The sequence below is a fragment of the Peromyscus californicus genome, unplaced genomic scaffold (assembly GCF_007827085.1).
Source record: "Peromyscus californicus insignis strain IS unplaced genomic scaffold, ASM782708v3 Scaffold_8__1_contigs__length_139910024, whole genome shotgun sequence".
Lineage (NCBI taxonomy): Eukaryota > Metazoa > Chordata > Mammalia > Rodentia > Cricetidae > Peromyscus > Peromyscus californicus.
Genome location: NW_026294606.1, coordinates 24499091 through 24521321, shown reverse-complemented (window position 1 = coordinate 24521321; position 22231 = coordinate 24499091). Strand labels below are relative to the sequence as shown.

The window sequence follows — 22231 nt, the reverse complement described above, 5'->3', positions numbered from 1 at the left end:
TGCCTAAGGGTCCTGACTGGAATAAGGAAGGCCATTCCCCATGGGCTGCAGACAGTCTTTCTAAGAAGGTCTCCGAAGATTACCAAGGACAGCTGCTTCTCCTCCTCAACTGACTTCCCCTGGGGCATTGCAGGAAGCTCAGCATGAGGACCATGCCTGCTGGGTATGCCAATCAGGCCTTTGGGAGGAATTGTGAGATATCTCAGAATATGGTCTTCCCGTAATGCAGATGGTGTCTTTACATCTCCTGCTCAACCAGGCTTGACAGTACAGTCTCTTCCTTGCCTGCTTGAGAACTCATAAGCAAGAATGTGAACAAAATCCAGCTGGATCTAACTCAGTCCACTCAGAATCACAATGAGGATAGCCACCATGGTGAAAGAAACTAGGGATGGGGTAGAAAGCACACTACTGCCTCCAGGAGTTCCCTCTTTCACCATGTCACCAAGGTGGCTAATGGTCCCAAGCTTTCAGAAAGCAATCACATCTGGCATGTGAAAACAGAAGACTGTATGTCAGCTACACATGGTTCTAGTCCACAACAGCAAGATGTTCTGAACACACTCATGGACTAATGTGCAGTTTGGAGTTCATTTTAATAATGTTAAATGATTGACATGGAAGTTTTCCACAGTTGCAACTGTCCAGTTCTAAGCTTTATCAGCAGAGGTCATTTAAGTATTCAAGATTCTCATATAAAAGATACCAGCGGACTTAGAGCCCCCAGGATCCCAGTTTGGTCAAGAGGAGCCTAGCAACCCACAGGGAGTGAAGGCTCAGCCTAGCAAACAGCATTGGTGGGGAAGGTTCCCCTGACATGTCTAGTATCATCTTGCTTAGGCAGTGGTCCAGGGAAATAGCACCACTAACATCACCCAAGACCATAAGGAATACAGAATCCTGGGCCCCTCCTGATGAGCATAATGAACACTGAAGTGAGAACTCTGGGGGCCCACAAATATTCAAGCTTGAGCAGCAATGCTGTAGCATGGGATAGCCTAGGAGAAGTAGAAAAGGGAGGTCAGGCTATGCTGCTCGGACACCCAAGGTGTACAGTGTCCTCAGGAGTGCATCAGAGACCGTGCTTTGGACTTAAGTTTTAATAGTATGTGGTTGAGAGAAGTAATGTCAGATGTAATTAACAGTATAGTCCGTCAGCACACTAAGATCTGCTTAGTATAGTGATATAGACTGAGCCCATCCATACCAACTATGTACACATGGTATGTGGAACATCAATGAACAACTTCATATAATCTTATGAGTGAGTATTTGATCACATCAAATTAATTTAGAATAGCCATCTGCTCTCTGTTTAATGTTTTATATTATCACCAGGTCTAGATATAAAAAGTTTAATTTAGATTTCCCCCCTTTTTTCACTTTAAAATTGCTTAAAGTTAATATCCACCAAATTAAAGTGTGTTCTGGTTTGAATTATCACATTTTGAGACACCATCTTCAATTGTGCTTCAATAATCTAATATAGAACTTTAGAAAAGTTAAATGAAACTTTGATAAAGATGCTAGATTTTATCTTTGGTTGGAGTCACAGATAATGGACAGAAAAATAAATGGTGGGCCATTGAGAAACCTGCATGCTGGGCTTTTGTCTTCCAAGTGACATTAGTGTTCCTGGGTCCTCCCAGTATACTCCTCAGAGCCTCCTGCATGCCTATGACTTCATCTTCTTAAACTGTGGCTCCTGAACAACAGGGTCCCCATCAAGTGGGAATTTGGTAGAAGCACAAATCTGTGCCCCACCCATACCCATCGATGAAGGAACTGTGAGGCAGAGTCCATAAGCTTTGTCTTACCAAGACCTGGACTAGGTTCTGATCCAAAACAAAGATTAAGAATTACCTACTTCAGGCACTGGTGATATAATTCAGGAGTGGAGTGCTTGCCTACCGTGTGCATAGCCTTGGGTTTGATTCTCAGTGCTGAAAAATCATTCAGTAGCATAGGTCAGGAAACTGTATACTTTACAAACTCAAAGCAGCCAGAGATTTGGATGTGTCAAATAAACTTACCATAATAACCATATCATATAATTTTGTATCAAATTACAGTCATATCCATCAGCAAATTAAATAGCTTGTTGAGATTGAATAATTATCATTAGAAAGTATACATTTTTAATTCCATAGACCAATATATGGACTCATAGTGTTATGAAGAGATTTTGATACAATGAGAGAAACACCAGCTTCAGAATTCAGAAATCTGAGTCCTAGTTGGAACTACAACGCGAGCTGCGTGTATTACCTTTGAGAAGCACTAGAATTCTCTGTAACTATTTTTTCCAACTGAAAAATGGAGATACTACTTACCCCACTAACTCAGTTCATACATAGATAGGAAAGAAATTGCACAACAATGATTAAAAGCACAGAATCCTTTCCTAGCACGGGAATCATGTCCTTCTATGCAGCAGTGTGCTTCTGCCCATCACTGGGAATCATTCACAACGCTAAGGCTGTATATTTAAGGTGAAATGTGCTTGTCACTCTGTAATCATCACAAAAGTTGGAAGAAATGCCTGAGGGGTGACTTTTGAAAAGTTATGACTTCAAAATATTCCAGCAGCTCTTATCTCTTGCCTTTATATTTATTACATAAAGCTATCACAGTGGAAAGCAGGTGGGCAGCCCGTCACACTGAATGAACTACTGTAAAAGTTCTTTTCAGAGAAATTTGTCTATGAAAATCTTTAGGTTTTTTTTATTACAAAAAGTTTTTATTTTTATGTTAAAAAAAGAACTTTGGGAATAATTTGGAAAATATGACAGCTAGTTTGCATTCTATTTTCTAGATAATCTCCTACTTACTTTTAAAGTATTTTCAATAATTAAAATTATGTTTGAATCAATTTTATGAGACCATCCGTGTTTTATTTTTTTTCTTATACAGTTCGGGATGAATACTGAATGACATCATTACTGAAATATTCCATGTCAACTGAGTCGTGCACTGTGCTGAACTGCATGCCATGGATTCATATCTTGGTTATTTTACTTGACTTACCCCCAGGAAAGTATCCACTATAAACACCGCCAATGGGTCTAGAACTGTCCATAGTCCCATCGTGATGATTAGCTTTGACAAGGCATCTGGGCGGTAGGAAAACAGGAGCTGACAGCCCCATCTGATCAGAAGCAAGGGGAATGTTATTGTGTTCAGAGCCAAAGGCCCCAATGCAATCACAGCCAGCTCTTCTCCAACGTTAAGTGAAGAAGTCGGGTAGCAGAGCTCAACAGTGTAGGAATAAATCTGGAATCTGTTGGGAGGTAAAGCACAGGAACCCAGCAAGAATTAGGCAAAGGCCAGTATGCAAAGCAGTCGACAGATCTATGTCCTTGCTTTCTTTATTAAAAATACAAAATACTTGACCCAAAATGGCACCTGAAATTGAGTGTTAGAAGTCTTCAACATTTCTTGACCACAGTTCACAATCAAGGAAATGCAACTTATCTTGTTCATTATTCTTATAAAAAAAATTAGTGGATCGAGCATATCATTTGAGCCATTCAGCAGAGCCATCTATAAATCAGGAACTTCTCTGGTACACAGGACATATTAGTGGTCAATTTTAAATGCAAAATACACTAGTGAACTTTCTAATGAGTCAATGTCTTGTAAAAATAAGAGATAGGCATAAATCTAATGATACTTCAGAATTTTGGCTGAAGGTTATTGATTTTGCTTATGACTGTTCTGGCGTGACTCCAACTTCCAACATCAAAAGCACAGTCATCACTAGCAACTGAAATTTCATAGCAAAGGACTAATGGCACAAGCCAAAGTCCTGTGGGTTAAATCCAGTTCAAACCAGTAACAAGGGCCGCCTGCCATGTGGCTTTGTTATCACCTTTCCCTACAACATGAGAATGGTGTTCATGCAAAGATCTCTCTCCAATTCAGCCTGTGTAAAACTGTGTCAGAGCTCACCCTTTGGTGAATCATGAGGACTCCAAAGGAGGTTCGTTCTTGTGTTGTCATGGATATGAAATAGAACGATGTAGATTTCTTAGTATAGGACTTGACACAGTGAGGGTAAACTAGGCTCTCATTATCGGTGTTGTTATTGCTATAGCTCACAGCTGAGATGTGGCCTGGAGCTACTGTGAGTCAGGACTGTGGATCTATACAATAGGGCCCCCCAAATGTTATACTGGTCCAAGTCCTCTATTTAAGAAATTGACCAAAATGAGCTGTCAAAAATATTTTTTGCTGTCTTGTTGGATTAACAACTAACAAAGATAAGACTTCCTCTTCTAATGAAGTGTAAAATTGTGACTAATAAAAGGTCATTAGCTCAGGCTAGAACATTTGTATTTTCTACTTTGGAAACTAAGGAAATAGATAGATAGAGAGATAGAGAGATAGAAATATAGAGAGATAGATAGAGAGATGATAGATTGCTAGATAAATGATAGATGATAGATAGATAGATAGATAGATACAGACACACACACACACACACACACACACACACACACACACACACACACAATGAAAATACCCATGCAAGAATTCCTTCGTGAAAATGTAGTTATTTGACACATACAAGCTTTCATATCTACAACATATTCAAATTTTAGCTATCTCATTTCAGAAGAGAATTAAAAACTCTGTGTGCATATATACACATACACATTTCTTTGCACAAAGTCTTAAAATTCTTCATCATCATCTTAATGGAAACTATGTACATGTGTCTGTTTCTATCTGTACCATCTACACATTTGAGAAAATGACTTTTACTTGTGTTGTTATCTGTCTATCTAGAGTGTCTATGGAATCATGTTTACAGGCAGACAACCTTTAAAATATAATTTTTCCCCCACAGGATAATGGCCCAGAAAGCTGCCTGGGCTTGAGTTTGGTAATTGTTTGAATTCCATCATTTTGTAGAAGAAGCAAGCTTTCCTTTTCTGAGTATGGTAATAAATCAGACTAACATTACTTCTGAAATACCTTCAGCCTTTGTCACTCTTATAAAATCAAAATAGAACAAAAACATCATTGCCAAATTTCTTCTTGGGTCCTGCTCAGATATCCGTACATATTTGAATGTGCTGAATTTTAAATAAATATTGATGCACGAGTTAAGTATTTGTATATATGGAGCCAACCACAGCCTGAGACTGTAACTATAATAAAAGCCCCTGATCTCAGGTAAAGATTTCTTTTGTCTCTTCAAATCAGGCCTCCATTTGAGGTCTTCCAATAAGTGAACCGGGAAAGATGTTTTGTACTTTGGTTTGCCCTAGCAAGATGAAAATACATCCCCTTGATGTGCAGGGGAAAGCACTTACTTTGTAACTGGAGTTGAAAGGACCCAGAGGAAAAGCCACTGGCCCAGGTAATGTAGGTAGAGCCTCAGGAACCAGAGAGAAGCTGTCAGCAGAAGGAGGTACCAGAAGCCCTGGCTTTGCCATTGGGCTAATTCAAGTTCTGCAAACAAGGACACAGATGCAAAGTGGAGGTGCTTGGGTAACTCTCCGGCTCCACAGCCACCCACAACGGAAGAGCAGCTGCAAACGGAGAAATCACAGGTAAACTTGGATCTACCACATGCTCTAAAGGGAAGTGCTCTGGTAGTAAAGAGAATTGAATGAAATTATTCCTAGACCTTTGGAATCAAGCACATTTATGTTCCTTTTTGTTGCAAAGGATGATTGAAGACAACATGGGCAAATGTGAGCTCGGGTTATATAAATGAAAATCACATGACACAAATCCATCCTCCTCACAAGGCCTATTAAAAGCAACAATAGCAACAAAACAATGGAAAATCCCAAGCATTGGTATTAGAATTCTCGAGTCGTAACTGGAACATAAAAACAGTAAACTACCATGGAAAACAGTATGGTGTATATAACACAAAATTTAAAAAAAAACACATAACTATCATATGGCCCACCAATCCCAATTATGAATCCACACCCAGAGGAATTGAAAGCAGAGCAGAGAAGTGATATCCAAATACTTGTTTATGGCAGCAGCATCTTCAGCATCTAAGACATAAGGGCAACACAGACGCCCACCGATGAATGAATGAATGGAACAGTCCTGATAACACGCAATAAAGTATTGTCTAGCATAAAATAAATAGGGGAATTCTGACACATGCTACAACATGAATGAGCCTTGAGGACAGTTAAAGTGAACTAATCCACTCACAAAGGGATAGAAACTACAGGATTTGCTATATGACCTTTCTCTTGTAGTTAAAGTCAGAGGAAGCAAATGTTGAATGGAGTTCAGAAGGACAATCCTTTCTTGCTGTGGAATGAGTCATGGTTTAGGCTTTGCAAGATGAAAAACATTCCTGAGATCAGATGTCCAGCAATGTAAATACACATGTCACTGAGCTACACGCTTATGTCATGAAACATGGCAAGGAGTTATTATAAATAGTAAAATTAATTTTTCTGGGAAAATGTGTAAATCTAAAGTATATTCCCTCTTATCTCACCTGCTCACAATAGCATGTTCTTAAGTCATTTTTTTTTCTTTTTTTTTAAATTGGAACCAGTGAGATGGCTCAGTGGGTAAGGGAGTTTGTTAGCAAGCATGACAGCCTGAGTTTGGTCTCTGGGATTCACATGGAAGAAGAAAAGAATCCACTCCCAAAAGTTGTCCTTTGGCCACCACTGTATACACATGTACACACACACACACACACACACACACACACACACACACACACACACACACACACCACTACCACCACCACCACCAACAACAACAAGTCAAATGTGATAAAAAAATTAGGTTTATCTGTTGTTAAAAATAAAACTATTTCAAATGGTTAAAAATGAACAATTTGAAACTGAAGGGAGTTGCTCATCTAAGATACACAAATAATTCAAAATTAAGGATTTTTAACAGAAAAGTGTGGAATCCATGGATGCATTGAAAAAGACTTTACTTAATAAAGCTTACTGCTGGCTGAAGACTGTCGGATACAATGACAAGCATGTCATGGGAAGGGAAGATGAGCCAAGAAAACATGAGTCTGACAACCAAGTATCAACAAGGAAGGACATGACTGTGGCCTCTTGGTCCTCACAGGCTAGCAGGACACTAAGGCTGAAACTGACAGTCCTTTGAGCATTCTGCCATGGAGAAGTGGACCATCACTCACTATTGTGCTGAGCATGCCCTTCAATCACACAAGTGAATAACAATGAAACAGAAACAGCATGTGTGCATGTGCACACACACACACAACATGAATTGAGCGTTTAAGATCAGAGGTGGGTTCTGTGATTCATCACAAACTCCATCCGCGCATGTGCACACCTCTGCACTCCAGCCCTGTGTTATGTGGTTATGGTGAAAGGCAAGGACAGGCTCACCAATTTCCTTACAACTTCAACAATTTGGATGAGAGTTACCAGCAACTTTGTGTCTGCACACCATGCATTATGCCTGGTTAACTTCAGAATGCTTGAATCTAATTAGTATTTTGAAATTCCAAATATTGACTTATGATTTAAATACCATAAACTGTACATATTTTATATACATAGCTCAGAGGGTTTGACAAATCTAAGGCCCTATGTACCCACCCTACAAGACAAGCATTTCTATATCACATTAAAAAAATGTTCTTGGATATTTTGCAGTCTAAGTCCCTGCAACACATACAGACATGCACATGTGCGCGCACGCGCGCGCAGCGCGCGCGCGCGCGCACACACACACACACACACACACACACACACACACACACACCCTGCAAGGGGCCTTGGTTACAGACAGAGATGCTGTCAGGGTTGATGTCTCTTAGGAGAGAACCCCAGAAGAGCCTTTCCATCATGGGAAATGAAACCCAGACTTCTCTCCACCACTCAAGCAAAAATATCCAGCACATGATCTCTTCCGCTCATTACTCCATCACTGTTTCACCTCTTCAAAGGAAGGAGAAATCAGATGCAGGCTTCTCAGTGTGCTGTTTGCAGAAAGCTAGAAAGCCTCAAATGGTGCAAAACCAAGAAGAGGGGAGCTTATTTGATGAGTGGAAATTCCCATTGTTCTTTTCACATCCATCGACATAAATGACTAAGCAGTTTGAGTCCTTATGCACAGAAACTGCCCCAAAGCCACACTCCCAGTTAGTTCCACAAATGAAGTATTCCTGCTTGCACCCAGAAACAAAGTTCTACTTGTCAGACATTTTATTTAGAAAGAAAAAAATAACACCAAGGTTACATTAGATATCATTCAAAATACTCAATCATTTGTTCTGAATTAATACAAATCTATATTTGTCTTCATTCATTTAATGGTGGTAACCATGCACGTGGATTCAAAGAATTTAGGAAAAAGTTAATCATCTGGTGCTTAAAATTTTATAAGCCTTGAAATTCGGTACTAGCAAAAGAATTGATGGTGCTAGGTGATTCTCAATAAAATAAAGAATTACTTTTTTTTTTTTTTTTTTTTTTTTTTTTTTACTTTAAATACTCAGGGTACATATCCATTTATTTTTTTTTTCCCCTTTTCTATTTTAATAAAAAGGAAAAAAAAGAAAAAGGTTATAACTAACAAAAGAAAAACTATATACAAAAGTACAATGACTATATACAATATATACAAGTAATAAATGTCTAAACAATGTCTAGTCCATTTGTATTTGACAAATTCAGAGAAAATAATTTCATTATCTATCCTATTTTGTTAAGTCCAAAATGTATCTAATTCACTTTCTGTCCTAATTAATCTTCAACTATAACTAACTAACCTTCAAAAAAAAAAAATAAAAAATAAAAAAAAAAAAAAAAAAAAAAAGAAGAGTGATTAACACAGCAGAAGTATTTATTCAGTTTTCAATTATTCACTAGCATATTGAAGAAACCGCATACCTAATCACACATAACAACTTATTTGTTTGTAATTGATAAGTTAAAATAAATGGATTCCTATAACTTAAATATGTCCAATTTGTAGGAATGCTGTTTGTATCTCTATAGTAGCATTTTGATACACAAATCTACATATTAATATTTCATATGGTGATGGTTGAAAATAAAAGTGCTAAAATCAGAAAAAAAAAAAAAAAAAAAAAAAAAATAAAGAATTACATTTTATTAGTTAAAGAGGCTAGTGAGGCATAGTTTTATAACTGATGTCCCTACTACAATATACAGCAACTCTTGCCTTATAATCATTTAGAGATTGCACCTGAATCTCAATGCAGATTTATATAGAATTACACCCACAACTGTCTCTATACATAACATTCAAAATGCATTTCATTTAACAGATCCCAGCTTCCATGTTTTACAATTGTCTTGCCAGAGCTCCTTCGTTGGGCTCGTGAACATGCAATGCATGTCACAAGATGCCCTGTTCTTGTGGAATATTCCCATCCTCATTTCCACCATTCTGCCTTTCTCCTGTAATCTTTCTTGGTTATGTACAAAGAGTGTGACCATCAAATGGATAATAAATGGCATCTACCACTGGGGTGTGTAATCTGTAGAGTGGGAATTGATTTGTTGGTTATGAAGGAAGCCATAGAGTACACAGATCACTGGAAAATCACATTGAGGCCAGCAGCCCCTCCTCGATTCCTGCAGACAGTATTTCCATTGCTCAGGGGTGAGCTGCCAGAGGGCAGGGGTGGGGGAGGGGGGGAATAGGGAGGCCATCCAGTCTTCAGCTATTAAATGAAACCTATTTCTCTGAACTTCAGCCACATTTCATATGACACCCATATATCCCCCTTGCATGCCCAATCTTTACAGAGACCTGAAATCAAACAAGATTTCTACAATCCATCAGTGTAATAATAATAACATAGAAAAGACCAAAATTGCTTTGGAGAAGAAAAAGCACAAAATGCATTCTTAAACTCTTTTCTGTAGTGAACACAAACCCTAAGGAAGCTGCATACGGTAACAACTCATTAGCTAGCTGTGATAACCCTTATTTTAAAATCAGCACCAATAGATGGCACTAAAATTTCCATAGTCCTTCCAGTCAGAACCAAATATAATCCACATGTAACGTTTTAAAAACTTGATGATCGCAGATAAATGTTTATTTTATTGGGTCATTTTTTAAAAAAAAAATTCATTGCATTCTATTCATCAGGAGGTTGTTTTACATGTGTATTTGTATGATGTCTCTGAGCGTTTGTGTGAGTGAAGGGACTGTGGGGTCACAGGACAATCTTGGGTCAGTTCTTACCTCCCACCTTGTTCAGAACAGGCTCTCCTGTTCTTTGTCACTGTGCCCACCAGTCTAGCTGGCCTATGAGCTTCCAGGCTCTCCTGTTTTCATCCCCCATCTTACCATAGGCATGATGAGATTACTGATACATACAACTGAAGTCGACTTTACCTGGTTCTGGGGACCCAACTCAGCTCCTCACACTCAGGAGGCAAATTCTTTTCCCACTGAACTCTCTCTCTAGCTTTGCTGTTGTGTTTTGTTTCGTTTTGTTTTTAAATACAAATGTGCACAATGATTCTGAGGCCTTCTGGGACATATTATTCAGTACTTCAAGGAGCAATTAAAATGAAGATATAAAAATGTTAAATTAAAATAAATAAACTAAAGATATAAAGGAATATGCAGAGGTCACATCCAAGTCTCTCCAGTGGTCGCAGAATCAGAATTAAAGCTCGAGTCTATTCCATGATTTGCTCAATGAAACATGGCTGATAGCCAAGAATGTTCTCTTCATGTTCCTGTCTTTTCATCAGGCCTTTTTTTTTAATCACCTTTTGAATGAGTTTATCAGAAAACCTCAAGATGAAGACATACCAGGAGGCTGACAGCCCCTTGCCCTGAAACCTGAAAGGTGCGTTGCTTCCTTTGTTGAATTCTGATTACTCCCAGATCAGCATTGAATGTGTCTGACATGCCAAGCCCTGTGAGAGTGTTATTGGAAGAATAGTACCTCTGAAAATATCTGACATGCCAGGCCCTGTGATAGTGTTATTGGAAGAATAGTACCTCTGAAAATATCACCCACCTTAAACCCTGGAATCTGTGATTATGTAAAATTATATGGCAGTGGTGAATTAAGCAGCAGAAGAAATTTTCGTTTTAGCTTAAAATAAGATTATTCTAAATTATTTGAGATGAGCCCAATGTAATTACAGGGTCTTCAAAGATTGGAAGATGACAGAGAAGGAGACAGAGAGAGAGAACCAGAGGGACAGCCAGGAAGAGGGCAGTGTAGAAACCTTGGCCTGAATTTGTAGCCTATGAAGAAAATGACTGAGGAATGAGGACCAGTGGTAGAGCTGAAAAGATCAAGGAAATATTGTCCCTTGGTGCCTCTAAAAAACCAGTCCTTGTCATGCCTCCATTTCCACCGGAAGCCTAATTGAGACCTCTGACTTCCGGAAGTGTAAAGTCAGAACTCTTCATTGCCCTAAGTTACAGGTGTGAATCGTTTGTCCCAGAAGCAACACGGAATATGAGGGTAGACTAAGATGAACAAGGGTGAGGGGCCATCTACCCATAGAACTTTCAGTCTATTGACAGATACAGACAAGTGCAAAGCACAACCTCATGGGGCTGAGACCGAGCACATGAGTATTTTAATGATGTATAAAGTGCTGTGAGGAAACACAGGGCAAATTCCTATCTTAAACTAGGCCAGAGGGAACTTCTCCTCTGAGTTCTCCAAAATGAAGAGAAATTTTGAAAGTGGAAGTGGAGGCTGAGGAAGAAGAAGGCACAGCACATCTCGTCCCTTCCACAGTTCTCAGATTAAAGTCTAATTTCTTTAACTGAAAATATATTTAATTTTAATGGGTTATTTGTATGTTGTGTGTGTGTATGTGTGTGTGTGCACGCCACAGCATGTGAGTGGGGCTCCTATAACAACTTTATGAAATGGATTCTCTCTTCCCAACTTTACGTGAGTTCTGGGAATTGAACTCAGGTTGCCAGGCTTTCATGGAAAGTGCCTTTGCCCACTAAGCCATCTCATTGGCCTATCATCATCTTATTTTTGGATACAAGAACCACTCACTGAACTTGGAGTACATCCATTTGTCTAGGCTGGATGGCCAGTGAGCCTGTGGAATCCGACTATGTTTGCAATTCCTGGATCTGGAATTATAGGAACCTTTCACCTCTGTTTCACCTCCCACTCTGTGGGTGGTTGAGAGCCAGATCCTCGTGCTAGCACAGCAAACATGTTACACTTTGAGTCAGCTCCCTAGTCTAAAGAAATTACTTTTTCCAATATTGCATTTGATGAGGGGTGAGAGGTACAGTCATCTGTGGATATAGAGATAAATATTTAGCATACAGTTAGAAATTATATTTGTTTAGGAAAATGGCAATAGTGGGTTTTGCTCTAGGGCCTATGACCCATGACTGGAGAGTCATGGGTAGTTGACTAGGCTTACAGTACCAGACAGGACTTTCAATGGAGCAGGTCTTAAGTCCAATTAGACAGCTGTCGGTTACCCCCAGGATGAAAGTGCACTCACTATTGCACCACTGGGGATACCTTGCCACATCTGTCATTGTTGTGGTTCATGGGCTTTACAGCCGGGTGGGACTGCCAATTGCTCCACTCTCTTGGCAGCTTATGGAGCACATTCTAATACTATGAGAGCTAGACTTCAGGGATGAAGCTTCAAGATCGCTTCCAGTCTGATTCCTCCAAGGTTGGTGTCCAAAGTGTATGGTGCCTTTGGGTTTGGGGGCTTACCAACATGCTCTGGGAGGCAACCAAGGGCAATAACATTAGTCTATTTGTGGGGGCAGTTTCTTGGACTCCCCTGACCAAGAACTGGACTGGAGGTGTCCTATGCCTCGTACTGGAGTTTCTGTTATATTAGATGGTCTATAACTCTTGGGGGAAAACATTGATTAGTACTCAGTGTGATATGGGGTGTGTGTGTGTGTGTGTGTGTGTGTGTGTGTGTGTGTGTACTTAGAAATGAATATACTTAAATACATGCGTATACTTTACGTATATATACTTATACATGAATATACTTATTTATCCATATATATGATTATAAAACAAAGTTTCTCCATGGACTTTTCAAGCATATTTAATGTTATTTATCTCTCTCCCACCCTCTCTCTGTATTAGTCTTCTTCCCCCTTCTCAGTTAGTGCCCCCTACTTTCCCTTTTCACCTCCATAGCACCTGTATCGCACCAGGCTCCCTCTCTGGAGCTGTTTCTTCTCCACCTCCAACTGTGGTCCCTTTCTACTTTACTGATGCCACTCCTTACCAAGGAAACTTCCAAACAGAGACTATCACACAGATGCACAATCGGTCAAAGTGCACAGAGCAAGTGACTGTGTGGTGTTCAGTCTCAATCCGTAGGTCTTCAACACAATCATTATACCTACAGCTGAGGAAACATCACAGAATCATCTGCTGAGAGATTATCCCAGCCAGAGTACCAGGACACGAGCTACAAGACATTATCTTCTAGACATGACAAGGACGCTGCACCCATGAAATCTCAACACTGTGGTTGCATAAACAAGACCTGCATAATGACACCACCAGCTTACATGCCAACATGGATGGGTAAATTTCACAAGGTTGCACCCCTTGATGAAAAGCTATAGGTAGTTAACAGTTACTCAAAGAGGAAGACTCTATGTGTTTTCTCCAAGTGCAAGGCTCCAATCTCAAGGGATCATGCCTAAACACCTGTACACACAAGCAATGCTAAATGAACTCAGTAGCTTATAACACATGCATATATATGTATACATATACAATGGACCAATAATTACATCACATTGAGTAATATTTATCCTCCCAAGAGTCACAGAGTGTCTAAGAGAAACCCCAGTAACAGGTCTGAGAAAGTAACAGTCGAATCAGGAGAGTTCAAGAAAACCCCCAAATAAGACAGACTAATGCTGTTGACCTTGGCAGCCTCCAGAACTTGAAGGCAAGACCCTATTGCTGAGGACACCACACATTTTGAACACAGGACTTGGAGGAATCAAATTGGAATTGCCCTGGAAACTCGCTCAGGACTAGCTTTCACAGTGACGGAAGGTGCTATGAGTGTCACCGAGGGGGGGGGGGTGCCAATAAGGAAGAGGTCATGAGTTCATTGCCAAAATGAAGAAAAGAGGTCATGGTTTTGAGAAGGGGCTGAAGAGGTGACTCAGAATGAGTTGGAATGGAGAAAAGAGGGTGAGAAATCATGTGACTACAACATTCATGTATGAAATTCTCAAAAAATTAAAACCTTTTTAAAACTTGCATTTATCCTGAGCATGTGCCAACATTTTCCTTGCCACTAGTCCCTAAGCAGTGTGGCTGATAACCACTGAAATAGATTTACACAGTATCAGGTGTCCTGTAAGCGTGCCAAGGGAGTGAGGATGTGGGTAGGTTCTACACACTCAGCAGGATGTAGTCTCCTAGGGACCTGAGTACTTGAGGGCTTTAGTATCTGTGGGAGGTTTGGATCCAAGCTCCCTTGAATGTCCAAGAGCATTTACTCTGTCACAGCTCTGGAGTTTTAAAACCTGACATGAAAGTGCAAGCAAGGCCATGTGCCCTCTGAAGATTCTAGGCCACTCTCCCCACGCCCATCTCGTGAGCAGAGCTTCCAAATCAAATGGTTTTGCAGGTGTTTTCAGTCCACAGAAAGCTCTGCCTCCATGAACTAGCCTATCTTTTAATATACCCTTTGCAATATTCAAATAGCCTAGGCCCTCTCCCTATCTTTTAATATACCCTTTGCAATATTCAAATAGCCTAGCCCCTCTCCTCGTCTTTGCCTAGTGCCTAAGACATTTGAAAACTACCCTGAGAATTTTCTGAAGGTCAGTTAGGGAAAGCCTAGTGAAACCATGCAGTGTGCCATTAACCATTTTGACTTGTTGGCATTCCCTGCACCAGTTCACAGTAATAACACGTTAAGAGAATGAGGGAAAATATGTGAAGTTAAGATGGGTCATCTTTGGGAAAAGGAGGCATTTGTTAAAAATTAATTATAAAATTTCAATTATGTACCAAGTGTTGTGTTAATGCTAATATACTAATTACCTATGACTTCAGCGTTATTTTTAAGCTATTCTAATGTTTGTATCCTCCCTGCTTTATCTTTCTTATTTCAAGCATTTGTATGAAATATTTGTGTTTTATACAAAGATATCTATCTATACATATACATTTGCCCAAATATTCTGGGATAAAATCCTTACCTATTCTCTCCACTTTCATAAAACTGATGGAAGGAACACTTTCCTGTTTATTGCAATGTGAACATTTTTAAACTGGAACGTTCTCCTTAAAATTGTGCCTCCTTGGCCAATTTGGATATTATGCATTTAATATAACACATTGCACTTTTAACAGGTTTAATTCAATTTACAACAAATGCTTCTAATTAAGTTAAAAGATCTTTGAAAATTGCTAAATCTTAGGGGTAATATTGCCACCACTGACATTGAAATAATTGATCTTTCCCACTGAGGCACAAAAGTATGAATGTTCTAATGAGAAAACAGGAATTGAAGTCTATCGAAGGAGTCCGAGGAGACTTCCAAACTCTTTAGGCTGTTATTTCCAATGACAGTTTCTGAATGTGAGTGGGAAGCTTTGGAGACGGACAGGGATAATGGCAGGAAAAGAAAATTGAGATCCTACTTCAAAACAAAGGCATTTACAACCAAGGTGACTAAAACCTGTTTGGCATCTTTGCAAATTATCTACCTTTTGTTCAATACACCACAATTCTGATTTAGAATGCTAATTCTGGCATCTACAAATAACATCTTCTTTAGCACTCTGTGAAAATTAATATTTATTCAATATCAAGACACCTATTTCTCCATGAATTTCCCCAGAGACAGAGATGGGTAGGTCCAGTACTTCATGACATCTAAGATGTCTGGGAACTATGGTAAGTGGTTACTCCTAACTCAACAGTGACACCTGAGCTGGAGGCTGAGAGCTGTGGGTTTTGCAGTTGCTACTGTAACTGACCTCCTGATCCTCAGAAGTCACTTAGCTTTTTGCAGTCTGAGAGTAGAAAGGGGCACATTTACCTTCCTGCTCTTTTCCCGGCCTAATTAGATCCAGTGTTTACAAAGTACTTCATAAGAGAAACTGACTAAATACTTCATGCATAATGGAAGTTTTATTAATAATTTGAGCAATAATATAAAAGCCTTTAGCTCTGAAAACAATTATGTTGATGAGTAGCATGATAATGCATTAGCAAAGCAGTATAGGAAAAACAAAACAGCAAAGTTCCCATACTCAGACACAGAGCACAGCAGGCGCTTCCCGGGACGTTCAAGACTCCTAAGCTAAGGATGGAGGAGACAGAGCCCCTTTAGGCTTAGAGCTGAGGGCCCACTCTGAGGCCCGGATCCTCTCATTACCAGTTTTGAACTGTTTTGTGAGCTATCTAGTCTGTGAACCCCAAATGCTTCCCAAAATAGGCAATTATACGGCTCATCTCTTGAAGTTACGAGGACCAAGGAGGAGAACGAGTCAGAGTGGTAAAAAGGGATGCACCATTTTGGAAGAAGGATCACGCCTGATGTAAACACAGGGGAGCACTGACGGGGTGGGGAAAATAATTCCAAGCCCCAGAATCAGATCTGAGCTCTCTGTCTGGGCATCTTGGGTGTGGCAGAAACGCTCAGACACTTACACTGACAAGGAATCGGGAGAATGCTGTGTTCTTCTCTTTTGTATCTTTCCTAGAAACAAAATTTGGGTCACTTGTGCTAGATGAACAAGTACTGTACTTTTAATAATCCAGAAATGTAAAGATGGCCCGAACCACAGGAGATACTAGATATATTGAAAATGGGGGAAGGGACAGGGTCAAACATACCCACAGTGTGCACAAGAGTTTAAATAAAGAATGGAAACCTATTTTCATGTGTGTATGTGTGCACCTGTGTGCACACAGTCATGGATATTGAGTACAGAGGACAACCTATAGGAGTCAGATCTCTCCTCCTACCATGTAGGGCCTGTGGATAAAACTCAGGTCCTCAGGCTTGGACACACATGCCTACTGATCCATGTCACCAGGTTTCAAGCATGCAGAGTATACTTATTGTAACAGTCAAATTTGTAGGATCAAGTATAATTATCTAGCAAAATACAGGCACACGTCAAATATACTGCATCTCATGTCCTTCCAGTTCAACAGAGATGTCTAACATGGATGTAGCTCCTGTTAGATGAAAAGGCTCAGCTAGAACAAATCTTAACTCAATGTCAAAAGGAAGTCTGTGATATGGTCTCCTCATTCTATCAATGTCCATGTCAATGACTCAGAGATCTGCTCAGAAAGGCAGAGTTCAAATCAATGAACCCAGATAATGTGAACTAAAAATGCATCAGGAATGAGCTTTACTTACTTATAGAAAGAATATATGCCCCTGTATTTGATAACTAAACACAGCATTAGTAAATATAAAGAATCTCTACTATCCTTTTAAAACCATAAATTTTCAAACCAGATGCCATTTTCTCCAGCTTCAACTCCATCATAGGCTAGTTCTGTTTACCTTAGTAATATGTTCAACATCTGAAAAAGGCCTGTAAAACAAGTACTTATTTCAGTGGACAATGGAGAAATTAAAAACAAGTTATCTGTAAAGCTATTAATAGTGATTATCTTGTGCTAACTGTTCAACTAATATTAGCCAACAGAATTATTTTAACATCTTTTTGTGAATAGCAACAATGGTGGTGGTTTCTCATCTAATAATAGTGCAAATAGCTTGAATTGTACTCTTGTCTCTCCTTATAGAGAAGTGTCTTTTTATCAAAATAAGATCTAAATCCTTCCTATTATGTCAAGACAAGTTTTAACAACTATTAATTTGTATTTCCTTTTAAAATTCCTGAATACAGACCTAAACTAGAGGATAATATACCTTCATAATTCAGTGCAACAAACACAGAATATAAAATATTAATTCTTTTTCTTTCCAATATAATCCTGAGTTGTTTTATTTAGTCACCTATTATAAAAAGTAATTTGTGTTGATGGCTCTGAGGAAATCTAGAAATTAAAGAGCTAATTAAATTTGTTCTGAGTAATTTTTGAGTCTCTGTGTCAATAAATACACACAGGGGCACACAATCAAACAACCATGTTCTTCGGGATGTGTCAGGACACTGACTTCCAGGACTCGAATCAATCCTTTGGCCATGGTCAACTGGCCTAACATTTAACCCACAGTTCTACAGGAAGCACGGCCCCTGCATCTGCTGGACCTGAGGTAGAATGTCAGAAACGATAAGAAAGATGGTAAAGCAAGGTGATGAGGAATCCCTCTCCTGAACATCTTCCCCCTGAGGATTCTGGGGAGCTTTTACTTTCCTTAGCCCCCCAATATATATATATCCCCTCAAAACATTCACATACAAATAAGTTTGTATCTTCAAAGTGTTGCTTTTTTTTTTTTTTTTTTTTTTTTTTTTTTGGTTTTTCGAGACAGGGTTTCTCTGTGTAGCTTTGCGCCTCTCCTGGAACTCACTTGGTAGCCCAGGCTGGCCTCGAACTCACAGAGATCCGCCTGGCTCTGCCTCCCGAGTGCTGGGATTAAAGGCGTGCGCCACCACCACCCGGCCAAAGTGTTGCATTTTTACAAAGAACTTTCCTAAATACTTTTATGAAAAGTTTATAGGGCTGGGGGTGTAGCTCAGTGGCCAGGAATGTACCATGTGTACTCTGGTTTCAATCTCCAACACTGAAAGCAGAAATTTTAAAATGGCAACTGTGGAAGTATTGCAAGAGTAATGTTGGCCCAGAAGCCTGATGTGGCTATGTCTCAGAGCTCAATGCCCTGAGTCTGGGGCCCTTAGAGGGAGATTGCTTCTCTCCTGGAAATGGCCTTCCAGAATTATACAGATTAGGGATTGTATAATTACAAATCTAGTTGTTGGGCAAGCAAACCCATTTGGGTCACTAGGAGACCGTGTACTGGGGATGCCCATCTCTCCTCCTCCTCCTGTGGTTGCTTCCTCAGGTGCTCCCCATCATTCCAGGGCCACATTTCAAGCTGGTACCTTGGCTGTCTTACTAAGAGGTTCTTTCCTCAGTGTCTTGGACCAGAAGCTTCACAGGGTAGGAAAAGTATGGGTCTCCTGCCTACAGCTGTGTCTCCTTTCTGGCAAAATGAGCCCCTTCTTCTCTCTGAGGCCATGCTCCATGGCTTGTGAGTTCATGTATCAAGCACTACAGATTTCCAGATAATGATCCTGACCATGGCCATGTTGGTATTAAATGCACAGCTGTATCTGGAATATGTGTTGTGCCCAGTCAAGCTGAACTGCTGCTCCTTCCAAGGGCTAGGGGCTCTAGTGGAGTGAAGCAAGGCTCTGACTGGTCTTGAGGTGTGATGCTTAATCTGGGGCAGTAGTTATCTCAATGGGTGGCGGCCAAGACATTTGGCAGCAGTAGATAACGTAGATGGTAATGAATGGCAGCCCATAGCGTTAAGCCTGGGTAGAAGCCCCACCTGTGCCCACGTAGCTGTTTGAGCTTTGGATCCAGGGAGCTAGCACTAATGATAGAGAGTAGCTTCTGTTAAATAATAATTTTGTCAACTTGGTTTTTTAGTGCCTCTCTCAGAGTGGTTGCCTTTTACCACTTTTTTTTTTCAGACAATATAGCAGTTCCCTTTTATCTGTGATTTTACAGTTTCATTTATCCACAATCTGACATGGTAAAATAAATGAATGGATGGATGGGTGAATGAATGAATGAATAAATAAATAAATAAACAAACAAATGAATGGGAAATTCCAGAAGTAAACCATTCATAAGTTTTAAATTGTGTATCACAGTGAATAGCATGAAGAAATCCTTCACAGTGTTGCTCCCGGGGGTGACAATCATGCCTGCATCCAGTGTGTCCACACACTATAAGCTGCTTCCTGTCGGTCATTCAGGAGTTGTCTCAGTTACCAGACCCTAACATTGCCATGGTGCTTTTGTTCAGATAACCCTTGTTTTGCTGCATAATGACCCAAAGGACAACAGTTGTCTGATTTTATTGCAGTATACTGTTTGTTATTCTTCTATTGTATTATCGTTATTGTGATTTCTGAGGTTTCAAGGATCCACCAAGAGTCTTGGAACATTTCTCCAATGATAAAGAGGCTGTTTTACAAACATCTTTACACTTTAAATCCCCAAAAGAAACCTACATTTTAGATTCCCAAATTCCTTATACTGCATCTCTTCCCTTTCAGGCTCTGATGGAGGCAGCCAGGCTGTTTGTATCTAGCGTGAGCCTCTATGAAATGTTTACTGGCCACTTTTCATTTTCACTTGAAATGCAATGCCTAGTTGTACCCAGGGAAAGTCTAGCCAGTGGGGTGCTTCCTGTTGGGCACCAGCCTTCTGGGCTTCTGACATTTCCTCTTCCATCAGCTGGTCAGAATAGCCTTCCTCCCCGGTGCTGACACAAGTATAAACCCAGAGAAAAATGCAGGGCCACCCATGCTAAATGGCAGGGGTTCTCATTTATCTGTTCAGGCAACTTCCTTGAAAAAATGAAGACCATCTAAAAAAGGATATGGTTCCCCAGTATTTTATCCTGGGTGCATGCACATGTCCAGCCCATCAGATTATATGCATATAATTAGAATATAATAATAATAGAAACGGATTTTATGTATAAAATCTGATGAGCTGGACATCTGTATGGTTTGCTTGTAAAACATGTTTTGCTTTGTTTTTGTAAAACTTTATGTGAAATAAGATGATGTCAGGAAACTAAGTACTATGAGAAATATCTGAGATATTAATAAGACAATGAGGTAGTTACAGGCTGCCGTGGGAGCATGGGAGGCTTCTCAGACAAGGCAGCCTGATGAGATCCAGCTACATTTGCATGTGATTTAAAGAGAATAGAGAAAGTGTCAGACATGGTCTTCAGCTGTGTACCCACAGAGGTACTCATCATGATCCAATGAAGAGTCACAAACCCATGGTCACATAGACAGTCCTGGGTAAACTCATTGGATCAAAAATATAATGCATAAAGATATAAATGTGGGAAATGAACTTGTAGAGGCAGGTAACAAGAGTGGGAAGGAAATAAGGGAAGACAGGAGTAACATTAATGAGAGTATACCAGACACACACACATACACACATGAAATTGTCTAAAGAACAAAAAAAGAATGTGCAAAAGGCATTTGTCAGCAGGGCATGGCAGAGATGCCTGTAATCTCAGCATTCGAGATGGCAGAGGTGAAAGAATAATTGAAATACTGGTTTATTTAAATGTTAGGGTTGGTGCTGTGTGGTTTGTAGATGGCAAGATGATTATTAAGTAGACAGTGCACATATCATAAGCAGTAAGTATTATTTAGATAGGTGGCTGGGAGATTTCCTGGCAAAATCATCTTCTCAACAAAGACGAGCTAGGTTTGTATATGCACACATGCTGCTTATATGTACATGCATATGCACGTCTATATGTGCTCATAAACAAGTTACAGCACCACAGCTGGCTGGAGGTGATTATGGACAGTGCACATGCAAATATACTTAGGATCACAGTAAAGATCTGTTGTTATATTGAATGCTCATTTCCTGTTCTGTTCCTTAAAACATTAGTGACCACAATCAACACAACAAAAACAATACAAAAGAAAAATTGCACACACAATCACTCAGTGGGTATCTTAGAAGCACAATGTATTAAGTGGAAATAAGAGTATAGAGTATGAAAAAGTGGATGCCTTATAAATGACCCCAGAAGGAAAACATACGGTGCTAAATTAGAAAATGAAAAATTTCTTAATTAAGGTTTCCACATGACAGGACACTGAAATAATCCTCATACAAAATAAGCCACAATCAAACACTCTTATGATTAAAATTCACCCTGGATGTTTGAACCCAAAGGTCTTACAAAACCAAAAGAGCAACATTTCATTTCACTAATTGTGGGGAATACTAGAAGAATAGGACCTGAGATATCTAAATCGCATCTTTTAGAATCTTTGAGTACATCTAAAATCAATCCTTATTTAAGTCCCATTTATATAGTCATCTATCATGTTTTAAAGATTTGCTGTATTTTTAATTGTGTGTGTATGTGTGTGTGTGTGTGTGTGTGTGTGTGTGTGTGTGTGTGTGTGCAGTTTTGTGCATGAGAGTACAAGTACTTACAGAGGCCAGAAGATGTTGGCCCTGAAACTGAAGAAGTTATGAGCCACCCAATATGGGTATTTGGGAATGTAACTCTGGTCATCTTC

At 39.7% G+C, this 22231-nt stretch overlaps 1 protein-coding gene across 1 annotated transcript in view; it reads right to left on the bottom strand.

Moving 5' to 3' along the window:
- LOC128103813 (uncharacterized) overlaps positions 1-22231 on the bottom strand; it is a gene marked incomplete at its 5' end in the record, with an annotated part of 276502 nt that overhangs the window by 79236 nt on the left and 175035 nt on the right. Inside the window, 2 exons of the mRNA XM_052728456.1 lie at positions 3028-3280; positions 5322-5540. Of these exons, the coding sequence (XP_052584416.1) occupies positions 3028-3280; positions 5322-5540 (472 nt within the window). The remainder of the gene's footprint in view (positions 1-3027; positions 3281-5321; positions 5541-22231) is intronic.